At 43.9% G+C, this 13,193-nt stretch overlaps 1 protein-coding gene across 1 annotated transcript in view; it reads right to left on the bottom strand.

Annotated features, from left to right (window-relative positions):
* The window catches only part of slc18a2 (solute carrier family 18 member 2), a 52,885-nt gene that overhangs the window by 29,395 nt on the left and 10,297 nt on the right, over window positions 1–13,193 (bottom strand). Inside the window, exons 5-9 of the mRNA XM_072479484.1 lie at window positions 12,970–13,053; window positions 12,086–12,178; window positions 1,022–1,111; window positions 901–944; window positions 694–754 (exon numbers count right to left, since the gene is read on the bottom strand). Of these exons, the coding sequence (XP_072335585.1) occupies window positions 694–754; window positions 901–944; window positions 1,022–1,111; window positions 12,086–12,178; window positions 12,970–13,053 (372 nt within the window). The remainder of the gene's footprint in view (window positions 1–693; window positions 755–900; window positions 945–1,021; window positions 1,112–12,085; window positions 12,179–12,969; window positions 13,054–13,193) is intronic.

The raw sequence follows: 13,193 nt of genomic DNA, 5'->3' as shown, positions 1-13,193 counted from the left end.
AGGTAGCTGCAGCTGGTACAACAGCCACCCAATGCCTCAGACCGCCCGGAATCTTGCAGGAAAACCAGGCAGGATTTACTGGTTGTGCTCCATGCATGGTGAACACCATTCTCCTCCTCACCTGCCACCAGGTTAATACCAGCACTGATGGGATGAGGCCCTTATTTGGGCATTAATTGCCATCTTGGTGGGACCTTAACTGGCAGTGGGACAGATAATCCATCCCTGGGCCATCCCACCACGGACTTAATTGGGGTAGAGGCCGGTTGGTGGCAGGGTCCCCACCTAACTAAATGCCTCCTTTGTCACTCCAGCCATGGGGAAGGGCACATGACTTTACCCCCTGTCCCTTTTGCCCCATCATTACCAACTTCCCTGGCTATTTTGCCCCAACCTTTGGAAATCTCATTGTCTAACCTCTTCGCTTCTGAATCTCAACTAGTTGTGGAAGACATTGCAACTGCGCTTCCCCTTAAATCCATTCTATCTACTCCATTTCCCCCTTTGAGATCGATGTTTATTTGCCCAACGTGGGCATTGGTGAGAGACTAATTTCATGGCACAATGTAAGATGCTGGTGTGTAGTAGCACTGTTGTACATTTGTCTTTATTCTGGAAATACCATCTGGACATGGGATTGATACTTGTAAAACGTATTAAAAATAATTCCAAACCTTAAACTAAGTGCAGTACCTGCAGCAACCAATATATAAGGATCACGTAAAAGTGCAAACAGGGAGCTCCCCTTCTGGCTCTAGAAAAGATCAAACAATAGACACTGAAGAAAAAATACAACAGTGGGTGAACCAAGATATATGTCAGTTCTAAAACGTTAAGTGCTAAAATGGCAAACAAAGCACACTTTGTCACTGTTAAAATAATCTGGAGAGCAATACTTACTTCTGGCTGTGCTTTGGATGGCTGGAGAATAAACAGCTGTAGGGCTGAAACAGGCAAGAATCATTATTCTGTTTAAATCAATTTTGAATGCCAGATGATTGTCATCTTTTCCCTCACTTACCTCCATCTAGAAGTGCCAGCGCGGCCAGGATGAGGAAGGGAGCTGTTTTTCCCACAAACTCGTACATCACACTGCCAAAGGGCGGGCCCACTATAAAGGGTCAACGGAAAAATCAACATGAATTACCTCCGCCCACAAAGTGGGTGAATCATCTCACAAGCAAAGAAAAATGTAACCAACACTGCCTGAGTGTAACGCACAGTGACTTGTTATGACTGTTCCAGAAAATTATTTTCTTTTCACTTTACAGAGCAAAAAAAATACATATGTTGCAACAAAGCGAAAAACTGAGATGCTGGAATCTGAAACAAGAACGGAGCACCTGGAACAGCTCAGCAGGTCTGGCAGCATCTATCAGGACAGAAACCAAGTTAACGTTCAGAGTCTTTGACCCTTCGTCGGAACTGAAAGGAGGGAGGACGTTGGAGCAGAAGGAACTGCAATAGAAAGTGGCAACTTTCAGAACAAAAGGCAGATGGCCTAGAGGAAAGGGGGGTTTAAGATGGAGGAGAAAGGCCAGAATTTAAAGATGCCAAACTCAACGTTGAGTATTGAGGGCTGCAAACTGCCCAACTGGAAGCTAGCACCAAGCTTCACTAGAACATGGCGAGAGCCAAAGGATGCAAATATCCCCAAATACTGTAAATGATTCGAGTGAAATTCACTCTTAGAACGATGGATTCAATTGCCATATAAACTAATGTATAATCGTCTTACATTGTATTACTAACTTTAATTCCACCAGTAACCACTTATATTTCAAGGGTGGCATGGTAGCACGGTGGTTGGCACTGTTGCTTCACAGCGTCAGGGACCTGGGTTCGATTCCCGGCTTGGGTCACTGTCTGTGCAGAGCCTGCAGGTTCTCCCCTGCAAGCCTGCGTGGGCTTACTCCGGGTGCTCCGGTTTCCTCCCACAAATCCCGAAAGATGTGCTTGTTCGGTGAATTGGACATTCTGAATTCTCCCCTCAGTGTACCCGAACAGGCGTCGAAGTGTGGCGACTAGGGGGTGGCATGATATACACCAGTATATCATGGTGCAGATACACACACACTGATGGACACACAGCAAGACCAATCAACACATACACCGCAGCCAATCACCAGTCAGAGCACACTCACTATAAAGACAGGGGGCATCAGAGTTCCCGCTGATTCGGGATGCAGCCTCCTACAAGGACAGAGCTTACAGCATACAGCACAGTTCTTCACCATGTGCTGAGTGCATAGACTGGTTAGGACAGGCATAGGTCTTTAGTTTAATCTAACATCGTGTTAACCCACAGTGAAAGTATGTTCAACACTTTCTAACTTAATAAAATAATGGTGCACTATTTTAAGTGTTGGTGTCCTGTATGTGTTCCACGGATCCAGAACACCCAACACATCAGGGGGTTTTCACAGTAACTTCATTGCAGTGTTAATGTAAGCGTACTTGTGACACTAATATAGATTATGATTATAAAGCCCTTCAACCTAATAAAACGCCACAAAATGCTTCACAGGAGAGTTATGAAACAATTCTGCTGCCGAGCCAGATGAGATATTAGGTCAGATGATCAAAAGCAAAGAGCTAGGTATTAAGAAGTGACTAAAAGGAGGAACACGAGGTAGAGAGGCGGAGAGGTGTCGGGAGGGTATTCTCTCACTTGAGGCCTGGACAAATGACGACCTGGCCACTCACGCTGCAGCAATTAAAATTGGCGATGCACAAAAGGCCAGAATTGTGAAGCACAGAAACCTCCGAGAGTTGCAGGGTTGCAGGAGATTATAAGAATGGGTGTGTTGAGGGTGAGGTGGAGGCCATGGATTTGGAAACTGATGAGAATTTCAAAATCAAGCTTTGATTGACCGAGAGCCAATAAAGCTCAATGGGTGCAGAGTGACCCTATTTGCAAACTCTCAATGCACGGTGATACCATGGCTATTTGCTCTGAATTTTTAGATGTGATTATTTGGCGTCACTCAAAATCTTTTCTATGTTTTATCTGATAAAAATTCATGGTCATTTCTTTTTACAATGAAAGTCAAGATCGATTCCTGGTCTGATTTAATACAGAGGAAGTAAACTCCTTCGAATACTCCAGAAAGTAGAAGTGCTGTCATTATGATGCTTATCCTTATTACTGTCAGTCTTTCCACGTGTAAATTTTATGAATCATGCAGCAGATATTATTGCCATGTCATATAAACAATTACATAAGTAAGTGACAATGAAAAATTGGTGAGGAAGTTATTGTTGGAATCAAACACATTTTGCCTTTTAATATAATAGTGATAATTATAATGTACAGCATTAGCTACACAAACATCTGCGTGTTAATATGTCACTTTTATATAAGTATGGAGATTAATAGTATACTTAAACTTCAAATGCTACATTTAATTCCACGATACGCTGTGATTTGATTATTGCTGTGAACAGCTTAGTATAGATTTTGAGAGCCAAAAACCTACTCCTGTAGAGGAAGAGGGCATGTTGCTTTAGCCCTTCAACGATACGACTATTCACGAAAGCTTTGTTTTCTGGCTGTTTCGTGTTTAATTTCTGTTGTGAATTAATTTTGTGTTCAGATATATTTGATACATTTTGTGATGCAATTTGATGCTCTAATTGTTGCTTAACGTTTTGTTTGGTATAATGCTTCTCATATCAAAACAAAACACAGAAATCATTCTGATCCTGTGTGGCACTGTGGGTTAGCATTCAGCCATTTCCCCACTGAGAACTAACTGGAGGTTGAATTAAGTTCCAACCACTGCTATGAAAGTCTGTTGGCAGAAGGACCCCCAACTTAAATGTTGTTCGGGCAGAGGAAAACTGCCTCTGAGTAGCAATCACAACCATAAAGGCTGGTAGTGGCAGAGATATTTTCAAAAAACATCAGGAGCGCAAGAGGTTGGCACTTGGACACATTGTTGGATGTGTTGAATATAAGAAGCTTCAGTCTACTATTGGCTGTGCTCTATCTGATCTGGGAGGATTTGAGACGGACAATATTTGAAATGTTATTCCACATCCCAGCACTGGCTCCTTTCTGCTCATCCGTACTGGAGAACAAAATACATCAATAATACTTTCCTGGGAGAAGAATGAAATAGTTTCATACATTTCAATATGAAGCAATATTTGAAAGGTGTAAAATCAAGTGATGGGGAGTGTGTTTGAAAATTGGCACGTCTTCCATATTCAAAATGTCAACCTGACAGAGGGGACTTAGCCCTAATTTAAACATGTATTGTATTAGCGTGATGCATTTAATTTTTCACATTATTCTTGTGAACTGGTTAAATGCCAAAGATACAGCAAAGATCAGCAACGTAAATCAGTCTGAGAAAGCTACCAAACACTAATGACCTTGATCAAGACTACTTGCCACTTAAAACTGAAAGTCATAATACATTTCGGACAAAGAGACAGAGGCCACTGTTTCACAAGTGGCAATTAATCTCGGGAGGTGGTACATGACTAAGCAAGACAACATCATGTAACACTGAAGGCAGCGGTTTAAACATCTGAGGACTGTTTTCCTTTGTATCAATACTAGCACCCAGAGTACACATCAGATTGTGCCTCGTGGATGTACATTTTAATCATGGATTTTTTGCTAATCCAGGTGCAAGTTAGCTACTATCTTTTGTATTATTTTTCCTTTGAACTTCCTTTTCAACTTTCCCCTCTGCTCCCGAGTACATTGGGAATGACCTTACCCATAACTATCCAGTGGCAGATGGATCGGTTGTTAAAATTGCACATGTTGTTTACTTGTCCTGGAGCTGCCTAGTGGCAGCGGGTCCAGATTTTTCTGTTTTCCTGAGCAAGCTGCCAGGACACCCACCAAAAGCTGGTGTGTTTCTTTTTCCAATATCACTGGATGTAGGTCCCGTGGCAGAGTGGTAGTGCCCCTGGATCAGAAGCTCCGGGTTCAAGTCCAACCTCTGGACTTGTTGGGCACAGAAGGAGCACTTACAATGCAGTTCGACAGACTGATAATCAGCTGGGGGAAACTTTCACCACTTCCCCATTATACCCCAAGGGGAAGAAAAGTATGGGTGAAGATAGACTTAAAAAATATATCAACGGAATCCAACTGTAATTTTCACTAGGTGACTGTAAGTGGCAGTGTCTTCCTGCCAGTACCCAGTACCAAAGAGAACCAGGGCCAGAAGAGACCCAAAAAAACAACCTTGTTCTGACTTGTGAGACCAGAAGGCCAGAAGGGAAGCTTGGGTCTCCCCACCAGGACCTCGCCACCTTCCTCATCACAAACCCCAGGTGAGACAGGCCAGCAGCTGGCCCCACCAGTTATCCACCGTCTGGCCAGCTCAATTTTCCAACCGATGGAATTTAATTGAGGGCCGACAGTTAGGATATTACATACCTCAATTTTAGAGCAAGAGATGGTGGTGTTTCTGACTTACTGCTGCTCATCTGAGGGCAGCACGGTAGCACAGTGGTTAGCACAATTGCTTCACAGCTCCAGGGTCCCAGGTTCGATTCCCGGCTTGGGTCACTGTCTGTGCGGAGCCTGCACATCCTCCCCGTGTGCGCGTGGGTTTCCTCCGGGCGCTCCGGTTTCCTCCCACAGTCCAAAGATATGCAGGTTAGGTGGATTGACCATGCTAAATTGCCCTTAGTGTCTAAAATTGCCCTCAGTGTTGGGTAGGGTTACTGGGTTATGGGGATAGGGTGGAAGTGTGGGCTTGGGTAGAGCGCTCTTTCCAAGAGCCGGTGCAGACTCGATGGGCCGAATGGCCTCCTTCTGCACTGTAAATTCTATGAAATCTGCCAGAAACCCGGCAGAGTTAAAATTGGGACCAGTACAGTTCAATGACTATTTATCACACACTCGTACCTTGGCCATTATTTGTGCACGAGCATTGACATTTTATTTTTCACCTCCTACTGACTGAACTTGGGGTATGGATCAGGCACAAGTGGAAAGTTTGATGGCCTGCTCCACTATGTCCCTGACTTCCTACAATTTTCCAGCGAGTAGACCCATCGGGGCACAATATGCAGGCCCTCCCATATGGATTTGGGAGAGGTGGTGGCAGTGTGACTGGACAAATAATCCAGAGGGCCAGGCTATCGCGCTGGGGAAACGTGTTCAAACCCCACCATGGCATTATTTAAATTTGGTTAATAAAATCTGGAATTGAAAGCTAGTCTCAGCAACTGTGATCACAAAATTATCATCGATTGTAGCAAAATCGCATCTCGTTCACCAATGGCCTTAAGGGAAGGAAATCTGCCATCCTTACCTGGTCTGGCCTACATGTGACTCTAGACCCACAATAATGTGGTTGGCTCTTAGCTGCCCTCTGAAATGGTCCAGCAAGCCACTCAGTTCAAAGGCAATTAGGGATGGGAAACAAATATTGAAATTGCTAGTGATGGCCACATCCCATGCAAGAATATTTTTAAAATACAAATTTCAAGCGAATGTGATGACACAGCTTCTGCCGTGACCCCAGCATTCAAACCGTTGAACTGCTAAGGTGCCAAGCTGGCATTGTTTACCAGCGGTGATCGGGTAGGTGGGGGGGGGGTTGCCCTGTGAAATTGTGGGGGGTTTGGGGGTCACATCAGGGGCTCGAGGAGAGGAGAGACACGCTCTTCCTAGGGTGGGCCACAGACTCAAACCCACCCTCTTGAACAGCGACTCGGAGGAGGTGGCTGAGGCAGTCAGTGCTGTCAGCCTCACCAGGCAGCTCGTGATCCTGAGACGTGGGTGTCACTGGTGAGACTTCTGCTCTGAGAGGGGCAGACTACCAGGGAGGGTTCCAAAGGCCACGGTGCAGGATGTCCTTTGTTTCGGGTGAGCACTGCTAATCCTCTGCTTCCTCCTGCAATGGGGCAGTGGTTCGGAGGAGTGCATTGATGAGTGTCAACAACCGTGCATGGCCATGCCTAACCCCTTGATGATACTGCTGGGCTTTGTGGGTTTGCAGAGGGGCTGGCTGAGTTGGTTCCCACATGACCAGAGGCTCTCTGAGCATTTAAAGGACACAGTGACAATCAGCAGTGTAAACATCTAGGAGCTTGTAAGTAGCACCAGAGGGGTGCATTTTTAACACATACTGCAGCAATGGCAGTCTGAACCAGGCCACCCCAATCCCAAGGGAGACACCCCGGGTGTACAGACTTGGCACCGAGCCATTCCCCGTACTGTCTCCCCCGGCTCAGGCAGTTAAGCCCCCAGCAAACCCGACTCGTTTTGAGAGTATTTTTACCCACTCAATCTGCCTCAACAGCCATGGAGGCCAGGCCCCTCTTGTAAATACTTGCACCAATTTGTGCCCTTGCGACTCTCGCTTGAGAGGGGTGGAGCATCGTGGAGGGGCAGAGCATACTTCTGTCCAACCCGCTAATGAGATTTAAATCCATGCAAATCACAAATCGTGCGCGGGGCACGAACTTCACAAACGCTGCCAGCGGGGGACTAGAGCATGGCGTCGAAATCGGCGCAAGTCACGATTTTGCCATTAGCCGCTATTCTCTGCCAGTTGCAATTCTAGCTGCCGCCACCATGAAGTGGAGAATTCAGCCCCGAATGTTTTAATTCAGCCCAGACTGTTGAGAAGCAGATTTGTACCATCAGGTAAAACAAGTTTTTTTGAGTATTCATGAACAAGCAGTTGATTTCCCAGATTTGGCTCTAGTTTGGAAGTCTCATTCAGAAGTTTACTTGACATCCAACTGTGCTACATCTGAGCTGGGAGTGCTTGATGAAGAAGTTGAGATACCAACATGTAACATTGATTTCTCAGATAGCCCTTACCTCGATGAGTACCCAGATTTCTCAACAAAACTGTTTGTTTCTAATTAGGCTTCTTCAGTTTTCTGACTTGTGTTTTATTTACTAACAGAATCGAATGCAAAATTTATCAAGTATTAGTGCAATTGAAATATATAATTAAGAATTGCTTAAAGTATTATTTGCTCTAAACATAACCTATAATCTTCTCCATATGTATGAGATAACATTGTTTTCCTCCAGTCTATTGAGTTGATGGCTGAGAGATTATTGTCTTTTCCTAAAGATATTATGATCTCTGTTGTGGGCTTTCAAGCACATTTAAACAAATATCTCTTTAATTAAGATATTTAATCTTTCAACGAACAAATCCCGCCAACAGCATTATTAATGGGTGAACGGTTGGTAATGTGTAGCTCTAGTGGTATCCAATCAACCTTTTACTTAATTCAATTTTTTGTGCACAATTAGATTACCAGCATGGGTGGTGTAAAAAGAAACCTTAATGGGTTTGAAGAACAAACTAGGTAGGTCTAGTCAATAGCTGGGAATCTGCATTTTAAGGCCACAAGGTTCATGAGAAAACTAAATCTTCAACCCATAAACAACAGCATCGTGAGCACACAGTTCAATAACTTTTATCTTTCAGTTTGTGTGAGATCCATTCAGTGCAAAACCATGTGCTCTCCCTCCAGGAATGTTGGGCACATGTTAGAAGAACCTTCCCGTGTTAGGAGCAGCATTTTAATTTTGGGAAAGTCTGGATTTTATAGAAAGTTGTGTATAATCCAGCATATAAATACAATACACATGGAGAGACTGCTAAGCTGTTATCAGCTTGCCAGAGATGAACATATTTGAAACAGGTAATCTTCGGTATTGCTAAAAAAGAAAGTGCTGTTGAAGCTTTCCGTCTTGCACTGATCAGGGCAGCTACAAAAGATAAACCAATAAAGGGAATAGTTTATGCAGCCTGAGAAGAGAGTTTTTTATTCATCCGGAGGATGTGGGCATCACTGCTTGGGCCAGCATTTACTGACCATCCCTAATTGACCTTGAACTGAGTGGCAACCACATTACTGTGGATCTGGAGTCACATGTAGGCCAGACCAGGTAAAGATGGCAGATTTTCTGCCCTAAAGGACATTAGTGAACCAGGTGGGTTTTTATGACAATCAACAGTGGTGTCATGGTCATCGTTAGAATTTCAAATAGTTTTACTGAATTTAAATTTCACCATATGCCAGAGTGGGATTCAAACCCAGGTTCCCAGAGCATTACCCTGGGTCACTATGCAGTCACAATACTACTACACCCCTGCCTCCTTTTGCACTAATCTTGCCATGGCAAATGCAGCAGAGAGGAGTTAACTGTTGACTGGTTTGAATTTGAAACAAAAGCTGGTGGTTAACAGTTAACTGCACTCTGCTGAATCCTCCATGACTAATCAGAGTCCACTTTGCCAACCGATCAGCACTCTCTTCTCAGGCATTACAAATTGTCATTCCTTTTACCGTTAGTTGATCTTGTGTGGCTGAGTGCAAGATGAAAAGCTTTGGGAACATGCATCTTTTTTTCAGCAATATTCAAGATAACCTTTAGAGAATTGAGAAGAAAAGCCATCTACTAGAGCAGCAGATAATGGATACGTTCACTGATGAATCATCAGAATACGGAGACATTTTTGCATCACTGTCATCATCACCAGCAGGACCTTTCCAGAACTGTGAATGCTATTCACTGCACAAAAGACTGAATTGTGTGTTGCTGGATAGCTGGGATATATAAATATTTTGTCTCCACCATTATAAGTCAGCTTTAGGTGATGTGGATGTAACCAAAAGGAAACACTAGACCTCAAAGGTACTAAATATCCCCAATACAAGACAATTAGTTGGTTTCCCTCTTCTCAACTATTTCCACTAGTCCCTCAGAGATTGGACATGTTGGATAGTTGATAAGCAGTGAATATTCATTGCCTCATCATTATTGGGTTTCAGAAGCATGTTTCAATCCTTGACCCTTTCTGGATTTCAGTGTTGAGACACCCGCCGCTGGACAATAACAATGGGCGGAATTCTCTCAGCCCAGGCCGGGCCGGGCGTGAATCGCGCGACACCACCCCGACTCCAATTCTCTGCTCTCAGGCGAATTGGCACTGGCACGGTCGGCGCGGCCCCGGTCGGGGGGGCCACTGTACGCGGCACTTCCGGCGATTCTCCGCCCGGGATGGGCCGAGCGGCCGGGCAAAAATCCGAGTCCCCCGGCACCGTCCATTAGCCGGCGGCACCGCAGCGGGGGGCAGGGGGTGGGGGGGGGGGCGACCCCAGGGGGGCCTCCGCTGTGGCCTAGCCTGCGATCGGAGCCTACCGATTGGCGGGCCGGCCTCTCAGGCTGGGGGCCACTTTTGTTCTGCGCCGGCCCCACTGCCCATGCGCAGACCCGTGGCACCCATCTGACGCCAGCGTGGGCGCTCCAGTGCCGTGCTGACCCCCTGCACAGGTCAGAATTGCTGCTCCTGAGGGTATGTTGACGCCGTCGTGAAACACGACGGCATTTTTCAACGGCGTCAACACTTAGCCTCAGGATCAGAGAATCCCGCCCAATATGTTTCAGAGGTTAAAAGCAGACTTAAAAGTAGAAGACAAAGGTCCAGAGATACGTTGCTATCCCACCATGGAAACCTTCTGGAAATTTGATATATTCCCATTGCAAAACCAACAGAAAACATGGTTGTTTCTCCAGATATACAAGCAGGTTTCAGATCTGCACACAGTTAAACTGCAAATGATTCCTGCCCATACCAAAAACAAAATCCAACAAAAGTAACAAATGAAATGTATGATTTTTTTTTATCGTACATTTTTGATGTCGGGCATAATGTTGGTTATTCAAAGCAAATTATTTTTTAAAAAGGAATGTCAAAATTGTACTTCTACAGTGGAAATTCTGTCAGCAATAATAATTTATATGATTTTAAATTCTCATCAAATCCTTCACTGGCCTCCCCTCTCCCAGTCTCTGTAAATCCTCTAACCCAACAACCATCTGTGGCCTCTGTATTCCTTCAACTCTGACCTTCTCTACATTCCCCACTCACTTCAACCCACAGTTTGCAGCCGTATAAATCCTTAAGCTCTGGGATTCCCTTCTGAAATACACCACAACCCCTCCTCCTTTAGGACCCTCGTTAATATCTACTACTTTAACCAAGCTTTTAATCGTAAAATGTAAGTTGCTGTTTCTGAAAATGTGGATGTAATTTGGACCATTGTCGAGGGACAAATTTGCCAAATCTGGCGCCCATATTTCCTTCCTTGATGAGTTATTTGGTAACTTTTGATTAATATTCCCCATGAGGTTTAACAATCTCCGTGTTCTTAGAAATTAGACCTTGAGTGAGGTCAATTAAAAAGAGACCTCCTAAAAGTGTGGAGCTATTAAGCAGCATATGTAAGATAAATGGGTAAACTAGGATTTCAGAGTAAGAAGTCTTTCAACACCAGGTTAAAGTCCAGCAGGTTTGTTTCAAACACTAGCTTTCGGAACACTGCTCCTTCCTCAGGTGAATGGAGGAAGGAGCAGTGCGCCAAAAGCTAGTGTTTGAAACAAACCTGTTGGACTTTAACCTGGTGTTGTAAGACTTCTTACTGTGCTCACCCCAGTCCAACGCCGGCATCTCCACATCAGAGGATTTCAGAAGAACTGCACAAGAAAAATTTCAAAGGACTTCAGACAGAGAGTTCCTATCACTTGGAATGGTACTGAGTCAATGGAAATGAAAATCTTTGACTTTTTTAACTGCATTTTATACAGCATCATGTGAACCATTGTTGTCTAAATGTCTTTCCAACAATATAATGAGAACTTCTTGAAATTTCTAAATGTACACACCAATGCATTGAGAAGGGAACAGTTGAATTAGTTGTGATTGGATCAGCTAACTCGACCAAATAACTTCCAGCACTCTCTGATCGGAGTTTGAAAGTTTGAATTGGAATTTAATGTGGGAACTCTAAATAAATCCCAAACAGTCGAATTCAAGTCCTGGAGATTCTGAATCACATCTTGCATTCAGTCATAATTCTCAGTAATATTCTGTTCACCTTTCAATAGACAATTGTGAAAGTACAATCCTGCAGTGCTCTTTTGGAATAGCTGTTGGCTTCTGTGTGCACTTAGGAACTTCTAGAATTTGCTATTATCTTTCAGGAAGAATTCAGAAAACTACAAGGTGCAATTGGCGATGAATTGCATTCCTCTTGAAGGAAACAAACATTATGCAGTTATATGGATACTGACCCAAAACCCCCATTGCGAGACCTCCTAATGCAATACCCATTGCATTGCCTCTCTCTTCATCATTAGGGTAAACACTGGCCAGCATCCCCATACCTGTATGAGAAAAGACACTTGTTAGACATTTGGATAGCAACAAGCTTTTTCCAAGAGTGGGGGTGTCAATTACAAGGGATCACGATTTCAAGGTGAGAGGGGGAAAGTTTAAGGGAGATGTGCGTGGAAAGTTTTTTGCGCAGAGGGTGGTGGGTGCCTGGAACACTTTGCCAGCGGAGGTGGTAGAGGCGGGCACAATAGCATCATTCAAGATGCATCTAGACAGATATATGAACGGAGGGAAGTAGATCCTTGGAAAATAGGCAACAGGTTTAGATAAAGGATCTGGATCGGCGCAGGCTGGGAGGGCCGAAGGGCCTGTTCCTGTGCTGTAATTTTCTTTGTTCTTGCCTGTGTAAATATTGTATGATGCTAAATATTAGTGTTATTGGATGTGCGGTTACAACATGACTTCTCAATGAAGTAAAATGTGTGTCCAGCTTCATTATGCAAATATAGGATGTATCATACTGATTTCACAATGGCCAAATGTTGCAAAATTCTTAAATAATGCAAAATGCAATTTCAAAAGAAAAATCTAAACATTGTGGTCCTGCAAAATATTAAATGCGTATTTTATTTTCACGGAAAATTACCTTCATTTTGAAGCAACTGGAAAACGTAACAGTAATTATGGAGTTTGTGTGTGTTATGTATGTGTAAGTATGCACTGTAATGTAGTTAGGCCAACATTTCTGACAAAAGAGTATGATGGTTACACGGGAGATTATTCTAATAGAGATGCTTAGTTACTATGTTATTTTCATGACACTTTGACAATTGCCCCTTACCTGCCACAGAGGAGCATGAGGACCCAATACCCTGCAGAGACCTGGCTAAGAATAATAGTACGTAACTCTTCGAGAAAGCAAACACTGTAGGGGTAAAAAGATGCACAAGGGCTATGTAAGCACAATTAATTCAAGGGTTAAAGTAAATTTGGGACATGTGAGAAGCTTAAAAAAAATGTTAAAATCAGAATCCTGTCCCAAACCTAACCCCAAACTAGCCACTT

The sequence above is a fragment of the Scyliorhinus torazame genome, chromosome 16 (genome assembly GCF_047496885.1).
Source record: "Scyliorhinus torazame isolate Kashiwa2021f chromosome 16, sScyTor2.1, whole genome shotgun sequence".
NCBI lineage: Eukaryota > Metazoa > Chordata > Chondrichthyes > Carcharhiniformes > Scyliorhinidae > Scyliorhinus > Scyliorhinus torazame.
Note: the sequence above shows the minus strand (reverse complement) of the source record. Positions and strands in the feature narration are given on the sequence as shown.